The sequence below is a fragment of the Onychostoma macrolepis genome, chromosome 20 (assembly GCF_012432095.1).
Source record: "Onychostoma macrolepis isolate SWU-2019 chromosome 20, ASM1243209v1, whole genome shotgun sequence".
NCBI lineage: Eukaryota > Metazoa > Chordata > Actinopteri > Cypriniformes > Cyprinidae > Onychostoma > Onychostoma macrolepis.
The window spans coordinates 11,597,785-11,621,774 of NC_081174.1; the positions used below are offsets into that span (position 1 = coordinate 11,597,785).

Here is a 23,990-nt window from a genome sequence, read left to right on the forward strand (position 1 = left end):
AGATGGACTTGTAGCCTTGAGATTGTCCATGTTTTTCCACAATTATTTCTCTCAAATCCACAGACAACTCTTTACGCTTCTTTCTTTTCTCCATGCTCAATGTGACACACAACACAAAGGTTGTCAACTTTTCTCCATTTTAACTGGTAGCAAGTGTGATTACTTTATTGCCCACACCTGCTACTTGCCACAGGTGTGTCTAAATACAAATTACAGGAGCATCACAAGCTTGAAAAGCAATTATTTCTTACAATTTTGACAAGGTGCCAATAATTTTGTCCAGTCCATTTTTGAGTTCTGTGTGAAATTTGATCAAGTTTGACTTTTCTTCTGTTTTTCTGTGGTGTTGCAGTGCAAACAAAAACAATAAGCACGTGAATACCAAAACATTTGCAATTGGAACAATTTTCTGAGAGAAGTGTCGCATTTTCTGACAGAATTGCAAGGCTGCCGATATTTTTAGCCATGACTGTATTTTATTTTTAAAAATTAATAAAATAATACATTTCTATCTCCTCCCTCTCTCTCTCTCTCTGTCAGAGTGAAGCAGGTGTTCGTGAGTTCCACATAGTTCAGGTGTCCAGCAGCAGTCGGCAGTGGAGGCTGCACAAGTGCATCAACCCTGTGGGAGATAAAGGTATGAATCCTCCAGCACGCTCTGGTTACATGCACTTAGTCTCTTATGCCGAGTTCACACTGCACGATTTTCAAACTCGTCGGATCGCTGTTGTTTTCACACTGCGTGACTATCTGGGGAAGCATTCAGTCGCTGCTGTGTTCACATTGCACGATGGATCGGCGACAGGGGCTTTCACATTGCGATTTCACAATAGGAAGAATCGCAGACAACTGTCTGATCCGCAAACTACGTTTCACAACAAAACGCACGCGAGGAGTGATACGCGAGAACCTGCGTGCGTCAGCCCGTTGTTCTCGAGCTAGACTGGAAGTAGCTATTAAAACAATATAGCCCGCAAATGGTCTGTGCACTGATTTCCAGCTACAAAAACAAAAACAGATTATGCAGGAGGGAGATGCAGGGAACAGGGATTGTGTTCTGCAAAGAGTGGTAAATAATAATTTAGCAGTAACTGTTATGCTGATGTTGCGGCTGGTCAAGCGTTTGTGCTTGTTTCTGTATGATATAATTGTACATATTAAAATACTGATATGGTCTATAACTCCTCACCGAACTTCCCTTTGCCCTGTATCTTTGTCTCTCATTGGCTGAAGGTCATCGTGATGTAGTTTTCAGTCAGAAATCATTGCACACAGCGTGATTGTGAATCACCGACAGCTCCAGATATTTAGCATGCCAAATATTTCACAGGCGTTGGCGACATGTCGGCGATTCTCTCTGATCGCGTCTTTGGTAATTCACACTGCGCGATTGTCACTCGCGTGAACGAGCTCCGATTTGCCTCCGATGTCGGGCATTTGTCGGCGATTTATCAAAACCTGTCGGCGAGTGAAAAATCGGGCTAAAATCGTGCAGTGTGAACTCGGCATTAGCAGACACATTCATTCCTCTTGCAGCCACCTGAGGTTAAAGGACAGCTATTATGCCCCTTTTTACAAAATGTAATATTGGTCTTGGGTGTCCCCAGAATGTGTCAACAAATACCCAACAGATCATTTATTATAACAGCTGGAAAATGTCATTTTTGGGGTGTGTCTAAAAAAGGAGGATTTGGAATGTATTGCTTTAAATGCAAATGAGCTGCATATTCCCGTCCTGTCTCCAGAAGAGGGCGTCACGTATACATCTCTCTGCATTGAAAAACTATATACTATATCGGAAACTATAGCAATGCAGGGCTGTCAATCAACCCCCGTGGCCCGGCCCTACGCAATGTGATGTCACACTGTGGTGAGAATCAAAACGGCAGGCCTAGTGAGACTTGGGCTGTCGCTAGGGTTGTTAAGAGTACGGACCGAATTGCGTCGGTACTACCGAGTATCGATTGACATCAAATCATTCGGTACCAAATTTCGGTACCTTACATTTCTAGGGTCACATGTTTTCCGCGAAGATGCGGACAGGATGGCGGAGTCCATTCATAAAAACGGAATTTACTCTATATGGCGGAATGGCACGGAATTCGTAAATTTTTGGATGAATAAAAGAAGGTCTGTCACTTAATTCGAATCGCGACATGAACTATTGTATGTGAATATTAAAACGCAAAAAGACGGTTTAAATGTGAATCCTGCATGTTCCGTTAGCCTCGGTATGTATGAATGGCGGAGACGCGGTTTTGTTTACTACACAAATACTGAAGCACACGTGAACTCGCGGTGATTTTCAGCCTCTGCATCTCACAACATGAACTTACAGGCTGTGAGAGTAACTTCATGAGAATTTTACCGTTTCATTTGAGAAAACCAGCATCATATACTGTACACACACAACTTCACGGCAACCTGTCAAAATAAAAGTGCGGTTTAACATGTAACAGAAATATATTACTCTTGTATTACTTTTGTAGAGTATAATGTACGTCTTTTTATATTCCATTTACTGACAAATTTAAATAAAACAATTAAATGATAAAAATAATTATTACAACCACATTAAGGACTTAACTGTAGAAAAAAAAAAGCAATTATTAAAACTTTTTTAAAGGAATATTCACAATTTTTCTACCATGTATTAATTTTAACAGTAAACCTCTGTTTGCCAAAAAATAAAAGGGTTTCATTTTCATTTGATTAAAAATAAATGTTTCATGCCTTCATTTGATTATCAGAAAAAATAAAACAAGAATTTCTGGAAGAAAAAAAAGAAAAAGAATTGTAGTGCCCTATTGTTCAAAATTTTGAAATTGAGAGTTTTGGACTTATTTTTTCACTGAAATAAATGTTTCTGTTATTACACATAGAGTAAAGTACCGAAAAAAGGTACCGTTGGGTACCGGTACCGAATTTCAGGTACCGTACCGGTTCAAATGTGAAGGGAATTTCCCTTGCAGTAATTTTGAGTGGCTCAAAAGCGCGGTATGTGGTATTATCGCCATTATATATAATATCTGTGTGTGTATGTTTTGCAATGTAAGGAATTCAGAAACCGAAACTAAATCACGTTGAAACAGAAGAGAATGACAAAATAACGGTCCACATAACAGAACATAAACCTGACAATAAAATCATTAGGGTATTGTTATATAACAGTTAGTGCTGCTGATCCTCGAATCTAACTGGACAAGAGACTTTTTCTGTTGATATTTCACCGGCTTGTGCTGTCAGTCTGTGCAGTTTCACTGTTACGCCACAAGGTGGCATCAAGGGACTGTCTTTGAGTGAGTTTTTAAACCGTTCATTCAACTACACATTGAACGATTCAAAGAGATATGTAATGAAACACGCTGTTGAAATCATTTTAACTTTGAGCACCACTTTTAAAGCCTCAGCTGACCAGCAGAGCGTCGATGCTCAGACAGAGATTTCGCTTTCCTTGCACATGACAACCTATTTTCACAAATATACATGACTCTGCCTGAAGGACAGACGCAGGTAATCGCACGCAATCGCACACAATCGCACACACGCTTAGTCGAACTCTCTCTCATTCGCAGTCTGTTTAAGCTTAAGTGCAAATCTACTGAGCCTTTGTACAAATCAGAACGGTACACATTGGTATCATTACTAACTTATTTAATATTCAGTACACAGTGTAAAACGAGAAGGGCATAACCTTACGAAAAAAGAAAACCTGCAAATATCGCGGTTGTTGCATTCCTCTGCGGTTATGCTCGTCAATAGCGATATAGCGAATTGCGATATTGCGGTTATCGTGACAGCCCTAAGTGAGACTGACTTGGTTTAAAGGGGATTTAAAAAATGAGTGGGGGGGGGTGGATTTTTATCATTGTAGGGTGGTTGTGTTCTCACACTGCCAACACGCATTTATGTCCAAACACCATGTAAAAGTGGATTTTGTATAACTGGTGCCCTTTAAGTGTTTTGCTCCACATTGCTTGGTAGTCTGTGAATCGCTCCTTTATTTGGTTCCAAACCAGTGCGCCAGAGTTTTTTCTTCCATCCAACACAAAGCGAGATGCATAGCAAAATATCCAAAATTCATAATGGTGGTCTATCATAAATGATTTCCATTCTTTCCTCTTGGCTCGTCTTGCGCTCAGACTAAAATCAATATATTGATTCTTCTCCTTTGCGCTTATCAAGTGTTTCTTATCAAATGGTCTTCTTAGGTAGAGAGCCACATTCTTAAAATATAAAGGCAGCTATATGTTTGCATGTTTTAAAATAAAAGCATTTATACTGTGTAAAAAATGCTTAGTTTAATATACTGTAAAGGCAACTAAATTATATATTTTTTCCCAAAATTAAATTATTAGCATTTATATTGACAACATGGAATGTTTTTAAATGTTATCAGAAAAATATTTTGGATTTGTTTAAAATAACTTTTTGTACGGTTGACAGTGTAATGGTGACACTTTTTTTTTTTTTTTTTTACACAAAAGTATATGCAGATTTGTTTTCTTTTTCTGTTAAAATTAGTGCTGCCCACAAAATAATTGCCATTAATCTCATGATTTCCAACCCATCTTTAGAGAACAAACTGAATAAAATAGAAATAACTGGTGATAAATAAGTAAATACTTGGTAACTTTTTACTTAAAGCCTTTATGTATGATTATAAAGGTATTAATGATGTAGGTTGTAATGCATTATAATATGTGCAAGTTTGTTTGTCGTGTATGTTAATGCATTATACTTTCTAAAGGTGTAACAATGAATAGGTAAGTATTATAATGTGTTATAACTGTGGTTACAATTATTCATGAGATCATGCAATGCATTATAAAGTACATAATTAATGCACTACTTTTATAATGCATCATAATATCGGTTTTTTTTTTTTAATATTTAGTTTTGCACATCTGTAGTTCTTTTGAAACATCACACAGATCTGTGTAAAGCGCAGTCTGCCTACATAAATCCATATGCACCTCCAGCACTGTGAATATTGATGCAGAGGAACTTGATTGCATGTCAGAAGGCCAAGCAGAGTATCAAAAGAAGCTGGGAGCGGGTGCAGACACACAATGATACGTTCCATGACCTGCAGCCTTTAAATGGCCTATTGAAAGTGGGTCACAATGCATTTGTGTTGAGTCATCTGTCTGGCTGATACCTTCAGAGCGAGAAACGCATGCTCATACACACTGCAGAGAGTAATACAGCTGCTCTGAAATGCTGCTCTGAAATTAGGTCACTTTGAAATTGTGCTGAGTGTGTGAAACATGCAGGCACATGCATTTTAGCGGCGTACTAAATTGAAAATTGAATGTATGCATTCATCCTTTACCGCCAGCTTTGATGAGGCGAATGCATTTAATGATGTGAAAATATCTGAACAAGAACTTGTGGATTCAAAACAATGCATATTTAACTGAGCGCACAACAGTTTCAAAGCTAAATCGGTGTTTGCTTGTTAAGTGTGTGAACTTCAGTTTGTAAAATCAATCTTCTGTTTCACACAGCGGCCCGACGGCTGGTTTTGTTTAGTAGCATTTATGCCTGCATCATTCTGCAAAGTTAATAAGGATGTAAATAGTTCAAATAATATGCCTGCAAAGTTCTTTAATTCCATACTTTTAATGAATTTATTGGTCTGAAGGAACAGAGTGACTTTAATCTGAGGAGATGATGGAGCATGGACCTACAGCTACAAATAAATAAGAACACTGCCTTGTTGTTAGTCTTTGAATTTTGAAAGAAAAATTTGAAAAATGTTTCTACCAAACTTTTGGCTCTATATGTTAGTATCCTAGGCTTGAGACATGAAGAGGACACAAGGTTTGAAGGATGGGATTGAAAGATCTTTAGTTCTGAGGATGTAATCTTAAAGTTTGATCTGTTGATCTCAATGGCTTCATACTTTTATTTGTTTCTCACACTTAAAGGGGTTGTTCACCCAAAAATGATTTAATCATTTACTCACTTTCATGCTGTTCAAAAACCATGACTTTTGTTCATCTTGGAAACACACATTAAAATATTTTTCTTGAAACTTCCTCCATTGAAAGTCCATTCCACCAAAACTTTGATGCTTCAAAAAGTTTATAAGGACACTGTGAAAGTAATCCATATGAATAGAGTGATTTAAATCCAAATACTCTGAAGAGACATAATCTCTTTGTGAGATGAACAGATTCAGTTTAGACTTTTATTCACATGATCAATGGCTATAAATAGAGAACATCAAATATCATAAATAGGGGCTCAAACATGCTTGTTTGATACTAGAGAACCAATGATTTTGAAATAATATTAAAAATATATTCATTTGGGTGCTGAATATAAACAAAAGTCATATGGGTTTGGAACGACATGACTGTGAGTAAAAGGTGACAAAATATTATTATTATTTTATTTTTATATATGTATTTGATATATTTTAAAATGTTTTATATTTTTTGTGTGAGCGTCTTCACCCTAATGCTGTTTCAATTCCATGACTTTCTTCCATAGAGCACAAAAAAGTATCATAAATCATGCTATAACTTTGTGTAAAGAAATTTAGATTATTCATTCATATTAGTAATTTAATTATTTTCTACAGCCCTCAAAGCTCACACTTTGAATACTCACACATATTCACAATTAGTGCATCACAGTTACAACAGAAGTCAGGTATGTTTCCATTACCCTTTAAATTGCGCAAATTGAAAATACGGCCAGTGGAAACACGTCAATTTCGCAAATGCTCCCATATCTTGCAAAAAAGTTTTTACGCTCGCATGAGGTAGATTTCAGCCAATTCAAAAAAGGAAAGTATCACACAACTGCATTGTAAACAGCTTTTTTTGCTTTAACAGGTCACCTGGCATACGTAAAAGCCACATGATCATTCTTTAATGTACAATAACCTCCAAGAAACGCCTCATACATGGCGGCTCTCAAGTATAATGCTTGGAGAACCCCCTATATGTACACATGTAACATCGGTTAATGGAAACTGCATCAATTTGCTACAGGTTTTGTTATCGACATTGATCAAATATCACAAAAGGTTTGCTCAAATCTGTAATGGAAACCCACCTAGTGACATCAAACTTGGTGTGACAAATCTTGTAATTGTGAATATGCATAAGCGCAAATGAGATTTGACAGCTGTGACAAATAACTTCTGTAAATAATTACTTTTTGATCTGTTATGTACACAGTAAGTGTAATTATGACATAGTTTACATAAAAGGTACGTTCAAAAATGCTGAACCTAATTAAAACTAAACCTGTGAAGCAATAATAAAGAGAAACGGAGTAAAATATGGAGCAAGGATAGCAAAACACACTTTAAAATTCTGATTTAGCTTTGAAGAGTTAATTAACTGGCCTTGACATCTGAACTGTTTTTGTGTATTTGAGTCTCTGATGTAGGAGCACCAAAAAGAAAGATTTTCTGAGAAGTGGATGAACACTCATCATCTTTCTTGTTTTTTATTTTTCTTCATTTCATGTTGTGTTTGCAGACTCTAAGCTGGCCAGCAGGGAAAGGGGGAAGCTGTGCTTCAAAGCCACCAGATGCAGAGCAGAGGAAGGTGGGGCGTCCAGTCCACACACACGTACACAAACCATCATGTATTCCATGTATTTTTATGCAAAATTTGCACCATTGCATAAATGCTGTCTGGAAAGACCAAGATGTGAATAAAATTTCCAAAATGCATATGTTGAGGTGTACAGTTTTCTTAGCAAATCGAATAGATTCCTAGATGTGACTTTGCCACCGCAATCACAGCTGCTCACGGCCAATGAAAATGCAGCAAACTATGGTTAACATACTGATGTTTGACACTTTTTTTCCCCTTATTGCCTCAGCTACCTCAGATGCAGCAGAAAAATACACCTTTGCTGACCTTAACCTTGGCGGCGAACAAGTAAGAATGCCCTTTTGTTGTCACTACTAGTTCAGATCGATGCTGAGAACTAAGCGTCACTGACTATCGTCTTCATTCTGCTTCTCAACAGTCCTCATTGTGTTTCACTCTTTTTGTCTTTTTCTCTTTCTCTTTTTAGATTGTCAGCTCTACTACTCCATGTGCTGATTTTTTCTTCCGGAGGGGTCTGCCCTATGAACCCAGGAGAGGGGGCGTTTCCACAGGCGGTGCTAGTCAGATGCGGAGACATAGCCTCACGCCACAGAGCGGGACTGATGACGGTGTGACAAATATTGTCAAAAAATGCAGTGAAATAGAGCTTGACATCATCATCCTGTGGAAGGTACCCTGATGAAATATTTAAACATTTATTTAGACTCAAGGAGAGTGAATCTTTTTGATTCATAGAGATGATTGTATATTATATATGATTTTTTTATTTATTTTTTTTATGTTGGATATTTTCTTTATTTCTTTATTTTTGACAATTAATTTTTAGGACAGTCAGAGTTAACATGTTAATGTAGTAAATACGTTGTGATGTGAGTCTTATATATGTCATAGTTAACCTAATAAATGAATGTTTAAGGTTAAGTGTTTTAGTTTCTGTTTTGTAAGGACTGTTCAGAAATCATGAGTAATGATTGTTTTAATCTGTTTAGAGAACTATTTTTAAAAGTAAGAAATAGTCAAAATGTGCATAGTGGATCGAGTAGTGGATAGAAAAAAATAATAATTGTCAAATTTAATTAGTAGCTGCATCGCTAGTGCACTTAAAATTAATGGTTATAAAGCACTTTAACTGTTCAACTGGCTCCCAGGTAATTTGTTTAAGATCCCTGATTTAAATCTTAAAATAGAAGGTGATTTCTAAAAGCATTACTAGGCAATTGTATATTTGTTCACCAAACTAATTGGTTTAAGCATTTGGCGCTTCACAACTGTTCATTTTGGATTAATACACCACAAATCAGCATCATGGAAATTTTGTATTAATTAATGAATGCTAGCATTACTGATGCTTTAAGATTTAAGGATAGATGTCACTGTATTAATCATATAATATGTCGTTTCAGGCATATGTTGTGGAGGACAACAAACAGCTGATTTTAGAGGGGCAGCTTCACGTTGCACTGCAAACCATTGGCAAAGAGGCCTGCTCGCTCTCACAGAAAGAGGTACTACACACACACACACACACACACACACATGTTCGTTTTTGTGAAAAGTGGGGACATTCCATAGGCCGTAATGGTTTTTATAGTGTACTTACTGTATGTGCTATTGCCCTACACCAACCCTACACCTAAACCTACCCCTTACAGGAAACTGTGCATGTCAACTTTCCCCCAAAAAAACTCATTTTGAGTGAATTATAAGCGTTTTGAAAAGTGGGGACATGGGTCAATGTCCTGAGATGTCACCTTCACCTTGTAATACCTATTTCATACCTTTGTTATTATACAAATCTATGTCCTGACTTTTCACAAAAACGCGCGCACACACACACACACACACACACACTATCTCACAATGGCGCTCTCTTGCTATTCAGCTCTTTTCATGTGGGTGCTTTACAAATGTGCATTAATGCAGAGTCATTCTATAAAGAATATAGAGTCACTTTCTTTAGTGCAAGAGACCACTGTTAAGTAAGTGCGAGAAAATCATATTTTGTGTGTGTGTTTTGAAGTGTCAGTTATTGATAGACCATGATGTCTTCATCTTAATACACTCAGCTTAAGCACCCAGTTGGCTGAACACAAAATAAGTGGGGGCTTTTTTTTTTTTTCTTCTTTTCTTTGTGATGCTTTCTTTTGCCTGTATCATTCCGTGTGTCAGTTAAAGACCCCTCATGGGGAAAAGCCTGAACTCAAATAACAATCCTCTGAACAGAAGCTTTAACCTTAATATGCAAATGTTGGTAAAAAATGACCCGGCCATCAAATTTTTGGCCTGTAATTTTAACGTGTGTCTTGTCATGTGGCACGACAAGAAAAATGCCTTACTCAACATGCAGCAGTCAAACATGCTTGATAGTGTGGAAATTCATTTTAGTGAATTAATTCATCACCGACTGGCTGTGGCAGACGGTTAACTCAAGCATTGATAACGCACTTGAGCATTGAACTAAAACACTGAAGTGCCCACTAAAGGCGCGCTTTTTCAAGCATTCTTTTCTGATTAAGTAAATCAGAGATCAGACCAGCACATGGAAAAGAGGTCAAAATGATTTTGATTCAGGGCTGTGTTTATCTCACACTTTATCTCAAGTAATGGACATCTGTTGACACTCTCGCCGCAAGTCGCTTTTATGCATGTCAGAGCCTTGATGCTTTTGTAGGGCATGGCTTATTATAAAAGCACTTTGAAGAAAGTGAGAAAATAAATAATTTCAGTCTTCTGACCTTGATATGTGGGGAAAGGTGTGTGTGTGTGTGTGTGTGTCCTCTGACTTTTAAGTATTAAGAAAGGTGAAGGTTGGAAGTAAGGATTCTTGGATGTTCACTGCTCAAGATTGGATACAATGGAGGAGTTGGACCTTGAAACTCATTGTGTTTTTCATTGGAGACCTGGATACTTGTGGAGGCCAGAAAGTAGTACACTACATTGACGTAAACAATAAAAAAAAATGTTTTTTTTAATTAATTGCTGTCCAAGGATTTCTTTTGTCATTGAACAAAAAAAAACCCCGTCTGTTTCACATTTGTAATGTTCAATGTGTGGTCCCTTGCTTCTATTATACAAGACTGATATTGCAGTGTATTAAAGCTATAGTTCACCCATAAATGAAAATTGTCATCATTTACTCACCCTTGTTTCTTTCCAAACCTGTATGACTTTCATTCATCCTTGAAACACAAAAGAAGCTGTTTTAATTAAACTTGAAAGATTTCTGTCCTTCCATTGAAAAGTCCAAACAAACAAAACTTTGATGCATCAAAAAGTTAATTAAGCCATCGTAAAACGAATCTATATGAATCAAGCAGTTTAATCCATATCTTCTGAAGAGACACAAACATTATTACTTGATGCACAAGAACATTCATTCATTTCCGCTTACCATATTTGATGAGCTCTACAGTATGTATGCACGTTTATCAATGATTATATGTAAACTAAATTGGTTCATCATACAAAGTGATCAGGTCTCTTCAGAAGGCTTGGATTAATATGGATTACTTTTACGATCTCTTGAACTGTATGAAGCGTCATTCTTGGTGGAAAGAACCTTAAATGAAAGGACAAATCTATCATCAGGTTTCATCAAAAATGTCTTCATTTGTGTTTTGGGTCTTGAGGTTTTGGAACGACTTGAGGGTGAGTAATTAATGACTTCATTTAAATTTTTGGATGAACTATCCCTTTAATATGCTTATGTTCCTTGTTAAAAAATTGAACATTTGGTGGGTTTTAACACTTTCTCAGAGGTCTCGGAGCACTTCACTGGAATATGTGAGTCCTACAGACAAACCCAGACCCCTCTAAAGCCAAACGAACTTGAGAGAGCCCATCACAGATGGACTTTTTTTGGCCGTCTTTTTTTAGCATCTGCCACCTTGTTTATCCCTTTCTGTTTCTCACTTTAGGATAGTCAGTTTGCTTTGAGAGGTGTCTGGCCTTGAATACAAGCTAAATACACAGTCCTCTGCGCTGGCTCTCGCTCAAGTCTTCATCTCATAATTCGACTTTCTATTTTCTCCATCTGAGACGGCGTGCAAGAGCAATGTGACTTTGAGAGCACTATAAGTGAGTCCTGCTCTTTATGAAGATGGATGCATCCTAAGGTGCTTTAAATGGTCAGAGAGCCAGACAGCAGAGACTCTGACCTTCATGATTGTCTGCGTTTGGATCTGCGTGTTGCCTTTCCAAACTAGAGGTTCCTCTGTTTGAATATGTAGATTAATATTCAGATGTTTAATGTGTTTACTGAACGGAATAATCTTGCCTGTTGTAACTCTACAATGGTGCAAATAAGCAGCAGAAAAAGCAGGACTGCGTGGGAGTGTGTATGTGTATGTATGTGTGTGTGTGTGTTTCACAAGTATTTAATATATGGTATTAGCAAGGTGAAGGAATCGGAGCGTTCTATGTGGGTGTTTTGTACAAAGTGACAGCTCTCTGCTGATTTGAGGACTACACGTTGAAAAGTGTGTGCGCGTATAGATGTTAGTGTAGTAGATGCCAAGTATGACATTGTGTGTTAAAATAGCGATTCATTTAGAAATGACTGTTCTGTCATCATTCCAAACCCACACTGCTGTTTAAAAGTTTGGGATCACTAAGATTCTTTTTGAAGAAATTGAAACTTTTATTCAACAAGGATGCATTTAACTGATCAGAAGTGACAGTTAAGTCATTTATAATCTTACAGAAGTTTTTGATTTCAAGAAAATGCTGTTCCTTTGAACTCCAATTTCACTTTCTATTCATCAGAGAATCTTCTAGGGGGAAAAAAGTGCATCATGGTTTCCAACCAACAAAAATAATAATCAATAATGTTTCTTGAGCAGCAAATTAGAATGATTTCTGAAGAATCATGTGACACTGAAAGACTGCAGTAAAAGCTGATTCAGCTTTACCATCACAGGAAAGAAAAAAAAAATATTTTGTTTTATTTTTGATCAAATAAATGTAGCCTTGGAGCATAAGAGACGTCCTTCAAAAATTCTCAACTCAACTTCAAACTTTTGAACGGATATGACTTTTCTTATCCTAATCGTTATTCACATAAGTGACACTAAACATTGGTTCACATGTGTCTTTTTACCTAATATTACATGCTGAGTTATACATGAATATATGGAAGTGCAGATGTACTTTGAGAGTTATGGCACAGAGCAAGATTATGAAAGATTTTAGTATGTTAGGGTTGCCAAAGCTAAATAGTTGTTTTATATTAATAAATGTTATTTATTTTTGTGATGACAGTGCTTCAAAGTTCATTATGATATGAACAGTTTAAAATATATTACAATTTAAACAGTTATTTGAAATTGCTGATTCTCTATTTTTGATCAAATATATGCAGCTTGAATGTATAATATCAAAAACTAAAATTAATTTAAAAATGCTATTTTATTGTAGTTAGTTTTCACTAGTTACAGTAATTTTTATTTCTGTTAATAAAAATGTTTTTTAGTTTTAGCTTGGACATACTTAATGTCATAGGGGTTTGAATCAACACGAGTCAGTAAAAAAAAATCTCTCGTTTGGTTTACAAATGTTCCTTCTCCATTTCAACTTCTCATTCATTCACTTCTTCATTCTCTCTGTAATCCATTCATTGTTTTCCTCCATTTCCCTGCTGCTGTTGGGCCTGATTCCATCCAGTCTGAAATTTTTCTCTGCACACCGTTGCATAGCAACTCTCATTCATGGCAGAGGAAGTCCCTCACGTTAGGGAATGGCGTCACACATGTTGATCTCAAAGTCTTTTTATAGAAACCCTCACGTGAGCTTGTGCTTTTCTCCCTTTTGCGTTCATTCTGTCTCATCCACCCCGTTCCCGTCTCAGCCACGCACGCACATTAAACTGAATGAAAAGCTTTCGATAACAAAGCAATTTCCCTTAAGCTTTCAGAATGTATGAAACTTATGCTTTTTGTCAATTAGGAAACTCAGGAAATGGTGCTTCTGAAGTTCAAACCTGACGTTCCTCCCCCTGCAAGCAAGCCCTCACTGGAACAGCTTTCCCACCTCATAAAGACCTGTCTCCACTACCCAGAGTCTTATGATCATCCTTTCCCACAAAAGAGGTAAAGTGCACACAAACAAACACTTTTCAAAAGCTCAAAGAGACCTGAATCGGTTAGCCGAAATCCGCTGACTGTGTTTCCGAGGTGATAAGACTCGCATAGATGCACACTAATGTTCTCATGTCCAGTGACGCCCACAGGAGCGCTTGTCTGGCCTAGTTCTGCAGTGGTGCGCGGAAAGTAGGTGTGTCTGTGTGAAAGATGGAGATAAACTGGACTGGGTCGAGCTGATGCGCACTCCAAGCACTCAGTCATCACTCATAGCCTTGGGTTTGTGCGAATGTGCCCTCAGAAATTAGTTTGTTCGTTCTGTGAGGAACAAAGGCTGGCAACAGCCTGAAAACTCACTGAAATGTGAAACACATTGAAGATGGATCACTGTTTAAAGAGCCCACAAGCAACAATAACAAACCCCTTTAAATTTGTCATGAAATGGAAATTCTCCCTATTTTAGAAATCCGTCTTATTGATCTTAATGCAAACGATTCATCCATGTTTCATTTTTTGACCTAGTAATGTTTAATCCAAATGTCATAACTAGACAGATCTGCCTCCATCCAATCAACAACCAACTAATACAAGCAGATCCCTCCCTACATTTTTACATTTTACCATTACCCTTCAAATTGCAAAAATTTAATTTGCGAATTGAAAATACGCTCAATGGAAACACGTCAATTTCACAAAAACTCCTATGCACACATGAGGTGATTTATTTAATTTTTTTTATTTTTTTATTTTAGGCAATTTGAAAAATAAATATTTTGCAAAACTGTAATGGAAACTTTTTTCTTTTTTTTTCTCGCATTTACAGGTCACCTGGTGTACATAAGTCACATGATCATTTCTTTAATGTACTATAACCTCAAAAAATAAAAAACACCTTATATGTGGGTGCTCTCAAGTTTAAGGGGCTTTCCTTGCCATTAATGCTTGGAGAACCCCCCCATTTACACTGCACATGTCTCTGTGGTGCATTATGGCTCCGACACAGACACCAGAGCTGATCAAGTCCACTCTAGTCAATGCTTGTTTAAACCAGCTGCGTCGCAGCACGTTTCAGAAGCATCCCAGAAGTGGCTCTCAGCGCTGCTTCGCTAAAGATACACGCCTACATCTCCTTTATTAAAAATAGCGGCTAGTGCTTGGCTACGATATTTACATTTACATTTTAGTCATTTTGCAGACGTTTTTATCCAAAGCGACTTACAATTGGGGAAATATTTTTTTTGGCTACGATATACGTAAACCTACCAACATCTGTCGCAGTGACTCATCGCAAGAGGGAACGTTACGTTTTAGTCACATAACGTTAGTTGATGGAAACGCCATCACTTCACAATAGTTTTTTATCGACGTTTATAAAATGTTACAAAAGTTTGGTGCAAATCTGTAATGCAAAAGCAGCTACTGATGCACGAAATCAGCATTTACTAAGAAAATAAAAAAATGAAGTAATAACTTCAAAACATAAAGGTCTAGTGAACAGGCCATCATATGTTACCCTAACAAACTGTCCTAATCAAATTTGACAAACTGTTAAGTGCTAAAAGTTCTTGTCTGTTGTGTTTTTATCCTAACTGAACACTAGCTAAAAAAAACAATTAAAAGAAAATTTAAGTTTAATAATAACTTAAATAGTTTAAGTAGAGATCTTTTCTTCTGTATTGTGATGTACTTCAAAGTGCAACGGATTATCAGAAAATAAGAGACTGTAAAGAGGTATTTGGTTATATTGATCGGTTGCTGATTTGATTTTGAGATGTGGCTGTTGCACTCAAAAATTAATCCTAGTTTGCGGTCGATTGTGGAGGTGCGGGGGACTAAATGATTATAGAAGTCGTTTTTACCAGAAAACCACACTTGTGACATTTTGATTAAAAGTTACAAGGTCCAAAAAAAAAAAAGAAAGAAAAACGCATGAATGAGTTACGAAAAATAAGATGTACAACAGGCATTTACAATAGGGTTTAAGTAGGTTTTAAAGTAATTGCTTTATTATTATTTTTTTATTATTATTATTATTTTAGGATAGTGGAGTGGGGGAACAGAATTGAAAACCTAAAACCGAGTCAAACACATCTTACTGTGCAACAGCACAGCCATGCAGAACTTAAATGTGCCGGGAAATTGAACCAAACATCTTGTAGCATGATGAGATGAATGTTCCAGAGTCAGGGGGTTAGTGCATCCATATTTGTGCTTCAGGACAAATGACTTAAAGTTGCTGCACACCAGTATGGGATTAACAGAAGTTATGAGACCCATTGATCAAAGTAATATCCAGATGAAAGTCAAGAGTGCTATATTTTACGTCACAAAATTGAATAATCAATTTTGTCTGGCTTTAAAACTTGGGCACACGTTTGAGTTCCAATATCAGGTCATGATGATGTTTTCTATTGCATATTTCACCTAAAGTTTTTTGCTTTTGTGGAGGACGCACATAGCATTGCGTCAAAGAAGAGAAATTTCAAGAATTAGACCTACGTCTGAACTCCATGTCTTTGATGTTCTTAACATTTCTTCCTTCTCTTCTCTAGTTTATGTATGGTTCCAGTCACCCTGACGTTGTCCAACTGTTCCTTGGCTCAGGTAGACGTCATCGTTGATCTGCGGCATAAAACGACCAGGTACATTTAAGTTTTTCCTGATCCCAAAATCTTCACAATAAGGAGAGCGTTTGTACTTGCAAGCCGTCTCACGCTCTTGTTGTCTGTCTTTGCAGCCCGGAGTCACTGGAAGTGCATGGTTCTTTTAGCTGGCTGGGCCAGACACAATATAAGTTGCAGCTCCAGGCTCAAGAGGTGTACAGGCTTTCCTTGAAAGCTTGTTTCTTCCAGGCTGGAGTTTATAATTTGGGCACACCCCGTGTCTTCGCCAAGTTGGCACAGACCAGCGCTATGTGTGAGACCAGCCAGCAGAGCGCCATGCCTGCCCTCATCATCATCAACAGCATTTGAGTAACTCCGCAACGTCGATCCAACCTTTCTTCAAAGTTCTTGGCCCACCTAAATAAATGAAATGGACTGGACTTCAAGATTTTTCTACTTGTTGCTAAAACAAAATCTAATTGAGAAAGATAAGTAATTAAAAAGACTTGAACACATGTTTCAACTTAACACTGCATCTGATGTGCTTGTACGGTCTGCAATGGTGAGCTAAACACAAACAGACTTTAGATGTTTCGTCTTAAATGCACCTGAAGAGTGACTGGATCTTTTTTTTTTTTTTTTCGTATTAAGTTATCTCTCATGTCAACCATGTATCTTTTGAAGATTTTTCTTTTGTTTTATGAGATCTTTTTGTTTTTAGAACTAATTTTTTCAAGATCCCAAACATGTGGTAATGTAAATGGCTATACATCTCTGCCTCATACTGCCCTGCTGGCTGTCTCATGGTTGTCCACTGTGCTCTGTTGCCACAGTAACACACACAAAAAAAACTTCATCTTAGAAAATGATGAAACACAACACTGTAACCCGATGAGCTGCGATTGATATCATTGCAGCTGTTGAAAGGACGGCATATTCTGCCTTATTCAGTCAGGCTGCAAATGTGGTGTTAAGTGGAACTTAATATCACCTTGTGAGAAGCCAGTGAAATTGGTGAAGTCCAACGAGGAGCCATCTTAATGTTCGTGACCCAGTGATGAAATGGCAGAATCCATGTTGCCCAGTCAAACAGCATAGACTTTTAAGGACCTGTCAAGTACACCAAAAGGGGTAGAAGTCAGTCTGAGGGCATATTTTTGTGTGTACATCTTTGTGTGGGTGGGCTGTGCTGTTTTCTCTGGAAATTTTTAATTTTCTACAAACCAATCGTCTTCTCCCACCACCACCTGAGCTCTCATTCTGTCATCTCCACTACTATGATCAAACTGTTATTTAAATGTATCTACATGACTGCTTTTCTGAGAGAAAAAAAAAAAAATGATGTATTATATTTATAACAAATTACTGTACATAGAATAAAATGTAACCAATAACCAAGAACCCAGCTGCCTGTTGCCTTCTTAGTTGTTTGGTTTACTTTAGAAATGTAATTTGCTGTATTGATTAACTATGTACCATCTACCAATCGCAGCGCACAAGTTTGTTCTCTAATATGCAGTCCCTGGGAAGCATGTAATTGAACATGCTATGGTAAATGATGAATGTGAGGCTTGTTTTATTAATAGTAATTTTCTTTTTGTGCCTGGCTATTTGCTGCTTGAATATTTAACAAGTGTAGCAAAACAGTGCTTCAAAATACTTTTATTGTTTTCTATGTATGTTTACTGTTAAAATCGTTCAACAGGGCTGGTTTGGTCAGTGGCATTGTACTTCACGTAAGGTTTGGACTGCTCAAGTGGACCACTAGGTTTGTCTAAAATGTTAAGCATTTTGTCCCTGAAATGAACAAAAACTAGCTGGAAAGCTCAACATGCTTCAACATCATTCTGCTGATGTTGGCAGCTAAAACATCAGTGAAAAGAATGTGATGAATTTCACAGCAATAGACATAACAGTGCACCCACGTATTTGACTTTGTTCTGTCACAAAATACTGTTTTATCTGGGTTTTAGCCCCCCATACATTTACATGAACATAAATACTCTGATAATAATCACAATTTGGTGATATTCTATGTATGTGAGCATCATTACCCTACATGCCCACATGAACCTAAATGCCATAACCATGTTAAACCAGCATTTTTTGGTTTCTTGAAATCTGAATACGGCAGCTGGTATATGCTTGTTTTAATCAGAATTTTATATATTACATTAGATACCATTCACTGTAATTAAACGTGCATTTATATCTACTTGTGTCCAAATGAAGGTCAGTCAAGGTGATCTTAGTTGTGAAAATTAAACTACTTAAACATTTTTGATTGTTTAACTAGCATTAGTTAGCCTATTTTAATTCTCAATTATAATTTACATTAGTAAATTGTCGTGCTAATGAGTGTTAGGCTATTATTAAGCTACATGTAGCCTATAATAAGAAGTTTATTTAATTACTTATAACTCTAAAGATATTCTGAATAAGTGCTAAAAATAAACCTTAAACAAATGATGTCCATGTAATCTCAGTCGCAAACAGGTATAGAATTCTTTTTTTTTTTTTTTTTTTTTTTTGTGGTTCTCAGCAGTAATAATCAAAATCAGCACATAATCCAAACATAATTCTAATTTCTCGCCTGTTTTTATTTTACCAAAAAGTCCACATACGTTTTTTTTTCTTGTGTCCCTTCAGGTGCACATCGACTCATACATTTTGAATCTTACTTTGCTCCAATTTCAGGAAATTGTTTTTTTGTTGTTGTTTTCGTAAGATGTTTAGATAAACTGTCAACGGTAAAATGATGGTTACTGTAGCCCTCTGAACGTCCAAGCTTCCCGCATCTGCATAATTTCACGCGCGTCAGATTAAAAGAGCGCTCGTGTGCAATTTGATTTGCGCGCGCTCGTGTTCAGAAACGCAGTAAAATCCAGTGGTTTAGATTTTTTGACTAGTCTGTCTTGATTTAGAATTAAACCTGTAAAATACAGCAACAATAACTTTGTATATCTTTTAAACTCAGAAATGGTGTGTGGGATTAAGCAGGTTGAAGCTCTGATTATCCTGAAGGGTTCAAGATGTTTTATTCATTAAATGCTAAATTGTTCCTTCTTTTTTTCCCTTTGCCTCTCCCTTCCCCTATGCCTTTCCTTTCTGTTGCGTTCCTTTCTTTCCTGTTCTGTCTCTTCCTTCCTTTTCATATCAGTTGCTTTTTTTTTTTTTTTAAGGAGTCTTAAGCACTAATCATTTTGCATTTGAACATTTAGCTGAACCTGCTGTCCCAGTACGAGAATCCAGATCTAATGTAATGTGTGTGCAAAGGCACGAAAGGCTGCATTACAATAACGCGCGCTGTCGTCAAAGGTCGATGTGTTTCCAAACTCACCGTTGCGCGCATCAGGCGTTCAGTAGCCTACAACTGCTTGTTTTATGGAAAAGGGAGGGTGGGGGATGAGAGTCATTCACAACTCGCTTTGAACCACTCGGGATCATCTGCACGTGCATTTGCGCACAGTCTTGCGCAAAAACTCTGATCACCACCGGAAGGTCTCGTTTTTGGTCTCCCACGCGCAAGCACTCGACTGCGCGTGCCACCGCGATGTGGGTCCGAACCGCGGAGCTTTGACGAATGATCACGGATAAAGCGGAGGAACCCCTTCGGCTTCCCGAGGAGAGGCGAGGCTGCCGGCTGTCATGGTAGGAGGGTGATGTTGGAGATGTTGGGTGGAAGAGATCAATCAGGGTTGTTTGAACCCACTTTGCATTAAGGGTTTTTCTAAGTGATGACATCGAATGTCTCCTAGCGAGCAGGTGCATGTGGATAAATGGCGCGTAAAGAGGGCAGGTGTGGACGCGAGAGTTTGGTGCCGATGAGACGCGCGCCTGAAAGCGAGTGTTTTGTGATTATGCGCTTTTCTCTTCAATCTCGGTGTCTCGCTGTGACATTTCTCATGCATACACCCCATTCACTTGTTGATTGTTTGTAATCCAGTTTTGAAAACTAATCTGGTGTTTTCTCAGGCTTTGGTCTTATTAGTGAATGAAAGAAGCTGAAGGCTTGTGCGCTTATTGGCTGAGGATCGCGCGTCTCTTCGCATAAAGGCGAGGAGTGCTGTAACACGCTGTTTAAACATCTGTATCTCAGTGTCATTTTGAACTGTATTTTTCAATATTTAATAATTAATTTCCATGGTTGTCTGCTACAGATGAATGCAGTTTATAAGTCTGCAATTTATTTCTAAACTGTGTAAATTAATCTGAAACAGAAAGAGTGCTGTTACAATCTCCACTACTGGTTTGTAACACCAGTTAAAACAGACAATTTATCATTTTTACATTACTTTATTGTGGTAATCAAATGCACTTATTTTAGAAAGATTATGACTTTCCTCAGCTCATTTTATTTTGATTCCAAATAGTAAACATAAACTCTAACTCTATGACAAATTTGTAGTCAGAAATTAGCTAAACTTAAATAATAAATAATAATAATAATAAAAGCTTAAATAATACATTTTGTGACATAAATCTCACCAAACCTCCTTTTTGGAATGTAAAAATGGTATAAAAATCAAGTATGCTTCATTTAAAAAAATGCAGACATTTTCTGTTAGATTTATAACTAGATGTATTTGAAAACAATAGAAGTCTGTCAGCTATTTACTTATTCATATTTTGTGGCCATATTTGTGCCCAGAAGTGAGTTATACAGTACATGACAAAACCTCACTCTGAAGGCATCCTCATTTGTAAAAACTGTATGGAATGTCCCCATTTAGATAGATTTAAGCATGTGTGTGTATGTACCTGTTTTTCAATTCAGGTGGGGACTTAAATCTGAATACACACAGACTCATGGGGACTCGTGTCACGGTGGGGACCTAAATTGAGGTCCCCACGGGTAAACAACCTAATAAATCTCACAGAATGAAGTTTTTGGAAAATCTAAAAATGCCTGTAGTTTCCTGTAAGGGATAGGTTTAGGTGTAGGGTTGGTGTAGGGATATAGAATATACGGTCTGTACAGTAGAAAAAGCATTACGCCTATGGAGAGTGCCCACAAGGATAGCAAACCAGACTGTGTGTGTATTTTTTTTTTTTTTCCCATTCTGTAAAATCGTTGTGGATCCAGCAGAAGCGCATAGTAAAAAAAATCTTACAACCTCTCAAGATATTTATAAAATTATTTTAACATGTAGATGAAAAGCTTGTGTGGATGTTAAACATTGCAGATGAACCTGCTGATTCAGCTGAAACCAGTTGTCATTTAACATCCATTAACAAGGTCTTAAATTGTAGGCCATGCAGATGTGAAAGTTTACTTCACTTTTACACTTTAAATCCTTTATTTTTTACAGAGCTCTTACTGTCACCTCAGCTGGATGGCGGTCATGCGTGATAGTGGTTTCTCTCCAGCTATAGCTCAACCCACTCTGTTACAACACTCACTTCCGCTGCAGTCAAACTTTTCCTTAACAGATTTTAACCACATTACTGAAACAGAGACAACAAAACATACTGTGATCATTTTTGTTATTACATTGCTTATATTAATATTTAAAATACTCCAGTAATCCGAGAAATACCTCTATCTATTGTATACTCCCACCCCTTTTTTTCCCCAAAATCTGAGGTTTTACTAGTGCATTTACTGAAGTTCATTAATATCATCCTCTTGCTATGCCTGAGGACAGAGCCCGGAGTGTCTTGTGGTTCTCGGGTTCAGCACCCATAGATAGAGAGGTCTGGCAAGAACGCATAATGTTTTCTTTCCTACTTCACCCATCCCTGACTGCGGCCCCTCCTGCTATTAATATAGTAAATTGACATACATTCTTATAGTGCTTTAACAGTTCACCCTATTACTTAAGAAGTATAGTACGTTGATGCATTAATGAAAATGCCATAAACTTGGGCATAAAAACAGACAGGAAAGCAAATACCATTTTAAAACTGTTTGTAGACAGTTAATGCAGTCAGTTTGTTATTTTTAAACAGGAATGTTTATGACATCTGGTTCAGGCTGTTTCTGGACACCTATTGTATCTGCTGATATTGTACTTAAATCAAGCTTCGATGCTTGATTGTGTCTGCGGTCTGAGCAGTGACAATGACTGACATTCCAATAAGGGGTAAGTTTTGTAGCTCATTCTAAAACAAAAATCTTTAGTATTTCAAGACAAGCCCACCTTAGTTCATATAGAGACAGAAACCTTCTGTTACATATTGCATAAACTGAGCGTATGATTGATTTCACATTACAATTATGATGCTTACATCACAAAGCATTCGTTAATGCTGTTAAACTTTATGTGCTGTGGGTTGGTCAGGACAATGATACATTCATCTCAACTTTTAGTTGATAACTTTAGCTGTAGTTAAGGTAGTACTGACTCACACTTGTCTAACACCTGTTTTCATTTTCCCACAAAAATTCATTTGAGGTCAAACAGTAATTGGCAGAGCCCCTGCTGAAGAAAGAATGGAGCTTGGACTTTTCCCCCAAAATAAAAGCTTGAGGATATTTTGACAGTTTATTTACATTTTTGGTTACTTCTACACTGTAAAAAGTGATAAAAAAATAAATTAATTAAGTGAATTGTCAAGTTCACTTAACTTTTTTAAAATTATTATTATTTACTTAATGGCTTTCCTGTAGCTCAATTAGTAGAGCATGGCGCTAGCAACACCAAGATCATGGGTTCGATTCCCAGGGAAAGCAAGAGCTGATCAAATGTAAAAACTGTAACTTGAATGCAATGTAAGTCGCTTTGGATAAAAGCGTCTGCTAAATGCATAAATGTAAATGTACTTAATAATTTTAAGGCAACGGGTTTCCTCAATTTTTTTTAAGTTAAGTCAACTTATCACTTTTTACAGTGTACATTGTCTGTCTGCATTAAAATTTCAATTATGACTTCTTTTTTTTCAAATGACAACCCTCCAGCAAATCACATACTGATAATTATTATTATTAATAAATTCAGATATTTTGGCTTCCTAAAAACACCAACGTGAATTTGTTGCAGACTGAGACACAATCACAGCTACAAAAACCTTTTTCATTTTACTCTGTTCAGTTCGATCAGATGTCTCTTAATGTTGTCCCTAAACTGATACATTTAAATGTAGAATGTACAAAATTTTACCTACTGGACCCTGAGGAGGTCCGAGGCCCACTCACCATAGTCTCATAACCTCATCACGTGGGAAACACTGGCTGACCATCTATATATTATGTCTTTTGTGGTAAGTCATACTGATATCATATGACTTCCACAAGGCTTATTTACTGCTTGTTTTTCCTCATTAGTAAACCCTGAGAATATATCCTCAGAACTGATGTTTATGATCTCATGGTAAATTCAGAGAGATCTGAGATGAAGCGTTCTTGTTTTATTAGCAGACTGAGTACTGCACATGACAACAGTACAAACACAAATGACAAAAACACTTTCTTCTTGAAACCAACCTCAAATGCAGATGGATTTTGATTCAGTGCTGGTGACTGATATAAATGCATGTCCCGTAGAGAGTGGGTTAGAAAACGTATAGATCGAGTTATGAATGCATATCTGGAGACTCTACCCATACATAAAAAGACAGCACCGTGGTCCCTCCTTTATTAAATCACAAATAGCTAGACTGAGACTCCAGACCTTTCCCTTGTGAATGGCACTGCATTCATATGTATATTCATGTGTTCTTGTGTGTATAATCAATGGATGACTGTTTGGCTGACTGATCCTCATTTCTCAGCTCTGATGGAGCGG

The 23,990-nt window shown here is 37.1% G+C and overlaps 1 protein-coding gene across 4 annotated transcripts in view; it reads left to right on the forward strand.

The window, feature by feature from the left end:
* trappc8 (trafficking protein particle complex subunit 8) overlaps positions 1-17,664 on the forward strand; it is a 58,180-nt gene extending 40,516 nt beyond the window's left edge. For all 4 annotated transcript variants that reach the window (XM_058757040.1, XM_058757041.1, XM_058757042.1 and 1 more), the window contains 8 exons: positions 541-637; positions 7,503-7,571; positions 7,852-7,910; positions 8,050-8,253; positions 8,987-9,088; positions 13,527-13,669; positions 16,213-16,302; positions 16,398-17,664. In XM_058757040.1, coding sequence (XP_058613023.1) covers positions 541-637; positions 7,503-7,571; positions 7,852-7,910; positions 8,050-8,253; positions 8,987-9,088; positions 13,527-13,669; positions 16,213-16,302; positions 16,398-16,632 — 999 coding nt within the window. In that variant the 3' untranslated portion in view covers positions 16,633-17,664. The remainder of the gene's footprint in view (positions 1-540; positions 638-7,502; positions 7,572-7,851; positions 7,911-8,049; positions 8,254-8,986; positions 9,089-13,526; positions 13,670-16,212; positions 16,303-16,397) is intronic.
* Positions 17,665-23,990: the final 6,326 nt, after the last annotated feature.